Source organism: Setaria viridis, chromosome 9, assembly GCF_005286985.2.
Source record: "Setaria viridis chromosome 9, Setaria_viridis_v4.0, whole genome shotgun sequence".
In the NCBI taxonomy this organism is placed as follows: domain Eukaryota; kingdom Viridiplantae; phylum Streptophyta; class Magnoliopsida; order Poales; family Poaceae; genus Setaria; species Setaria viridis.
In genome coordinates this window covers 45054572-45060729 of record NC_048271.2, presented here as the reverse complement: position 1 = coordinate 45060729, position 6158 = coordinate 45054572, and the positions used below count along the sequence as shown (strand labels likewise).

The window sequence follows — 6158 nt, the reverse complement described above, 5'->3', positions numbered from 1 at the left end:
ACGGCATCGGCAGAGGAGCAGCTGAGACGGGGCCCCTCCCTCCGGCCTGGCGCATGGCGCATTGGCGCTCCCCTCCACTCCTCTCGTCCGTCGTCTCGGCTCGGCCTGATGAATCCCCCAGCGGCCAGCGCCCCCAGCTCTCTCGTCTCTCCTTTAAAAGGCGCGGCACGTACCGGGTACGCGCACGCGCCCCCACCCCCCACGCCGTGCCGCGCCCTCGCGTGCCGCCTGCCTTTGCAGTGTTGACGTGATGTAAAGGCAGGAACAGCGGCGAGGTGTTGCCGCCGACCGCTCTCCACTCTCCAACTCCAGCGTCGGCGAGCATGGCAGCAGGACGGGCAGACGGGAGGTCAAGGATTCCGACGAGCATGGATTGAAAGTGTAGGAATAGTTGATTGTATTCCATACGTGTACAAGAGTACATATAGGGCAGCCGGGGTGGCATGCAAGCCTACCGCACAGGCGCGTGATTACATCCACAATTAAGGGACCTACTATATATACAATATGCTAACACTCCCCCGCAGTCTGATCGGGAGCATGGCGGACGTTCAGGCTGGATCGAAACTCCTGAAACAACGAGGTAGGAAGGCCCTTGGTGAAGACGTCGGCGTACTGTGATGTCGTCGGAACATGAAGTACCCGAACGTGACCGAGGGTGACCTTCTCCCTGACAAAGTGAAGATCAATCTCAACATGCTTTGTCCGCTGATGCTGCACCGGATTGCTAGAGAGGTAAACAGCACTGATGTTATCACAATAAACCAGGGTGGCACGGCGAGGCGGGTGGCGAAGCTCGGTAAGCAGCTGGCGGAGCCAAGTAGCTTCAGCAACACCATTGGCCACAGCACGATATTCGGCCTCTGCACTGGACCGGGAGACTGTTGGCTGACGCTTGGAGGACCAGGACACCAGATTGTCCCCAAGGAACACTGCGTAACCGGAGGTGGAACGTCGAGTGTCGGGACAGCCGGCCCAGTCAGCATCAGTGTAGACGACTAGCTCCGCAGGTGGTGACCGACGCATGGTCAGCCCAAGTGAGAGAGAACCCTGCAGGTAGCGCAAAATCCTCTTGAGTGCAGCAAGGTGGGGCTCACGAGGATCATGCATATATAAGCAAATCTGCTGAACTGCAAAGGCGATATCTGGTCGGGTGAAAGTCAGATACTGTAGAGCACCAGCCAAACTGCGGTACTGTGTGGCGTCGGCAATCGGAGCCCCATCTGCAGATAATTTGGAGTGAAGGTCAACAGGGGTGCTGCAAGGTTTGCAAGCACTCATCCCGGCGCGCTCCAAAACATCCAGAGTGTACTGCCGCTGAGAGAGAAAAAGGCCACCAGCACAGTGTGTCACAGAGATGCCCAAAAAATGGTGTAGCTGTCCCATATCGGTCATGGCGAACTCACGCTGGAGAGCTGCAATAATTTGTTGGAGAAATCTGGCGGAGGAGGCAATAAGAACAATATCATCCACATACAGCAGCAGATAGGCAGTATCTGAACCCCGATGGTATGAGAATAATGAAGTATCAGACTGAGTCTCAACAAAGCCGAGGGACACAAGGTGTGAAGCGAACCTGTGGCGCCAGGCACGGGGCGCTTGCTTCAGGCCATAAAGAGACTTGTTGAGGCGGCAGACATAATCCGGACGTGAGGAGTCAACAAAACCACTGGGCTGAACACAGTATACGTCTCAGTGAGGGTGCCGTGTAAGAATGCATTCTTGACATCCAGCTGATGAATGGGCCACTGCTGAGACAATGCCAGAGATAGAACCACCCGGACAGTCGCAGGCTTGACCACTGGGCTGAAAGTCTCATCATAATCAACACTGGGGCGCTGTGTGAAACCCCGCAATACCCAGCGAGCCTTGTAGCGATCAAGGGAACCATCAGCCCGCAACTTGTGACGATAAATCCATTTGCCAGTCACAAGATTGACACCAGGCGGCCGAGGAACAAGGCTCCAAGTGTCATTGGCGAGAAGAGCATCATACTCAGCCTGCATAGCGGAGCGCCAATTGGGGTCTGACAGAGCGTCCCGAACAGAGCACGGCAAAGGCGACATGGGCACAGTGTGGAGGTTGAGGCGATCCACAGGTTGGGTGATGCCAGCCTTGCTGCGCGTGCGCATTGAGTGCGCATTGGTGACCGGGGTGATGGAGACCGGGCGAGTGGCGATGGTGCGGCCGGTTGTCGTGGAGCTGCTGGCAGCAACCCGTGCGGATGGCACAGGGGCAGCAGCACCTGGCACCGTGGTGCTGCTGGCAGCAACCCGTGCTAATGGCACAGGGGCAGCAGCACCGGATGGTGCAGTCGGCGAGGCGACCGGGGCGCTACTGGCAGCAGCCTGTGCGGGATGCACAGGGGCAGTAGCGCCGGTCAGGGGCGAGCTGGGCGACCGTGTTCCAGGGCTCGGCGGTGCAGGAGCGGACTGGGACGTGGCAACAGGCGCATGCACAGGCACAGGGCCATGCACGGCGGGCGACGTCGGAGGAGCCGGGGTACCTGCATGCACAACGCGAACTCCAGGAAGAGGAGCAGTGAGATCATGCTCATCAACGAGGAAGTCCAAGGCGGAGGAAGCCATGGGCGTGGTCGACATGTCGGCGAAAGGGAAAAAAGATTCATCAAAAACGGCATGTCGAGAGAGAATAATACGATTCGACTGGAGCTCGAGACACCGATAGCCTTTGTGTTCCGAGGAGTAGCCAAGGAAGACGCATAGGGAAGAACGAGGTGCAAGTTTGTGGGGTGCTGTGGAGGACAAGTTGGGGTAACAAGCACACCCAAAAACTTTGAGATGGTCATAGGAGGGTTGGGTGGAATGAAGGTGGGTGTAAGGTGTCGAGGAGGCGAGGGTTTTGGTGGGGAGGCGGTTCACAAGATAGGTGGCAGTGTGGAGGGCCTCAACCCAGTAAACCGGAGGAAGACTCGCCTGAAATAGCAGAGAACGCATAATATTATTAATGGTGCGAAGGGAGCGCTCGGCTCTGCCATTTTGCTGAGAAGTGTATGGACACGACATGCGGAGTGCAACACCGTGGGAGAGAAAGAACGTGCGGGCGGTGGAATTATCAAATTCACGGCCATTGTCGCACTGAATGCTCTTGATGGTGGTGCCAAATTGCGTGTGAATAAAGGCAAAAAAATTTGAGAGAGTGGAAAACGTCTCAGATTTTAGGCGAAGTGGAAACGTCCAAATGTAGTGTGAGCAATCATCAAGAATAACAAGATAATATTTGTACCCTGACACACTAACAATAGGAGATGTCCAAAGATCACAGTGTATCAAATCAAAATTATGACTAGCCCTAGAGCTGGATGATCCAAAAGGAAGCCGTGTGTGATGACCAAGTTGGCACGCATGGCATATATGGTGGAGATCATCTTTATTACATGAGATAACACTGGAACTAATAAGCTTGGACAGAGCTTCACGCCCAAGATGCCCGAGACGACGATGCCAAAGTGAGGTGGGTGCAGCGATAAGTGCGGAGGTGCTGGTGGCGGGTGGAAAGAACGGGTAGAGGTCGCCAGAGCTATTGCACCTGGCGATCACGTTCCTGGTTTGCAAATCCTTCACAGAAAGACCAAACGGATCAAATTCAATAGAACAATTATTATCGGTGGTAAAACGACGAATGGAAATCAAATTCTTAATAATGTTGGGGGACACCAGAACATTGTTAAGAACAAGATTACGATGTGGAGATGAAAAAATATGTGATCCGGTGGCAGTGACAGGAAGGAGTGCTCCATTGCCCACAATGATAGATGAAGGTGTAAAAGATGATGGTGGGGAAATGGTGGAGAGGTTACCAGCATCCGCGGTCATGTGAGAACCAGCACCGGAGTCGGCGTACCACTCGGACGGTGCCGGCGGAGTGAGCGTCATGGTGTTGAACGACTGCGCCAGGGAGTCTTGAGTCCAAGCGCCTCCATGGACGGGGTTCCAGGGTGCCGGCTGTGACACCTGGTAGGCCGGCGAGGGCCCCTGGAACGCTGGCGCTGCTCCCCCGTAGACGTACGGTGAAGGCGGAGCGGTGTAGCCGGAGCCATAGGCGCCACCGCTCGGGACGCCGCTGAAGGAGCTGCCGTAGCCGTACTGCGGGACGGCGGTGAACGCTGGTGGCGCTGGTGGAGGATGCCCATAGGGCCACATCTGGAGGGTGCCGGCCCAGGGGTGTGCAAATGACGGGTGCATACCTGGGGATGCATGGCTGAAACTGGGAGGGGCGCCAGCAGCAGGTTGCTGCTGCTGCTGCTGCTGGCCGCCACGTCCGCCGCGGCCGCGACGTCGGCCGGAACGCTGGCCACCAGTGGGTGCTCCCTGCTGTCCACCAGAGGGCGCACCGTGGGGGCGCGTAGGAGGAGTGGGCGCCCCATAGCGCGGCGCGGCAGGGCCACCAATGTTTGCCGCCGGGCGTGGCGCGGCGACGAGTGCGGCGGGAGGCGAGGGCGGCCTCGCGTCGATCTCCATCTCCTCCAGGAGGAGGTGCGTCCGAGCCTCCGCGAAGGTTGGGAACGGGCGATGCATCTTGAGAATGGACACCATGTGGCGGAACTTGCCGCTCAAGCCACGGAGGAGGGTGAGCACTAGTTGCCGATCACCGATGGGGTCGCCGAACTCGGCAAGTGACGCAGCCATGGACTCGAGACGACGGCAATAATCTGTGATTGTCAGGGAGTCTTGGCGGAAGTTGCGGAATTGCGTCTCGAGGAGGAGGGCGCGGGATTCCCGCTGACCGAGGAACTCATCCTCGAGGTAGCACCAAGCTTCGCGTGCAGGTCGCTGCCGCATCATGAGCGATTGCTGTAGATCGCCGGAGACCGTGCCATGTATCCATGTCAACACGACACAGTCGGCCTGCACCCACGCCGGGCGCGTGGGGAACGCCTCATCCTCAAGGACGTGGCGAGTCAGCGCGTACTTGCCGAGGACGGTGAGGAACATGCCGCGCCACTTGGTGTAGGTGTTGGTGGCCTGGTCGAGAATGACGGGGATCAGGGCCTTGACGTTGACGACGGCGGTGGCCTGCACCCAGATAGCTACGTGGGCGGCCTCGTACTCGTCCAGCGCGACGGAACGGAGGCGCTCTTCCTCGGCGCGGCGTGCTTTCTCAGCACGGGCAGCATCATCGTCGTCCGCCATGAGGGGCAGGACCGGCAGCCGCACCCGGTGGCGCGATCAACAGCACACCCAGCGATGTGGGCAGCAGGCAAGCGTACAGCACGTGCACAGCCCGTACAGCACGCAGCACACCCGGCGACGTGGGCAGCTCCAAGCACGTACAGGATGTACAGCCGCGTACAGCACGTACAGCACGTTGACGACGACGACGGCGGGCAGGAGACGTACAGCACGTACAATAGAAGATCAGGAGCGGAGGCAGGATCGGATCGGCGGCCACACCCGGTGACGAGGGAAGCTACGGGGCGGGCGATGGGATCGGCAGCGCGGGCGATGAGACCGGCGACACACCCGGCGACATGTAGTCAGCGACGGGGGTGGCGATCGGATCGGCGGCGGCGCTGGTTAGGGTTGCGGAAGGGTAGCAGATCGGAACCGCGATTGATACCATGAAAGTGTAGGAATAGTTGATTGTATTCCATACGTGTACAAGAGTACATATAGGGCAGCCGGGGTGGCATGCAAGCCTACCGCACAGGCGCGTGATTACATCCACAATTAAGGGACCTACTATATATACAATATGCTAACATGGATTGGGTTGGGGGATATGCATGTACTGATGTACCAATAGCCAGATCGCGATTTTATTTGGGAAGTTTAAGGATGGTTCTCCCCTTCGGATCTTGGCATGGCTTTGGAGCCAGGCAGATTTGAAATTGGTCACTTCGAGATTGATATTGCCTGTCAATTTAGGGCAGCTCCAGGCAAGCGATAGATGGCGTCCTCAAGGTCAATCATAGTGGCATAGATCGAAATTGCGCAGCCATGAAGCTAGCTGTGGGCCTACCACCGGCCGAGTCCCTACACCATGCTCTACCTAGCTATACCCCTGTCCTGACTGTCTACGCCAAGTGCCAAATCTGATCCTGTGGTCTCATGAGGAGGAGCTCCTGAACGACCTCGCCTTTGCATGGAACGGCAATAGCGTCGTGCGCTGTCGAAAGGAACACGGGCACTTTTTTT

At 57.6% G+C, this 6158-nt stretch overlaps 1 protein-coding gene across 1 annotated transcript; it reads right to left on the bottom strand.

The window, feature by feature from the left end:
- Positions 1-3540: 3540 nt before the first annotated feature.
- On the bottom strand, positions 3541-5153 carry LOC140221223 (uncharacterized). The gene is made up of 3 exons (XM_072290541.1): positions 4355-5153; positions 3821-4207; positions 3541-3578 (listed from the first exon to the last, which is right to left on the bottom strand). The coding sequence occupies exons 1-3, from the start codon at positions 5151-5153 to the stop codon at positions 3541-3543; spliced, it is 1224 nt and encodes a 407-aa protein (XP_072146642.1).
- Between the last annotated feature and the right edge of the window lie 1005 nt (positions 5154-6158).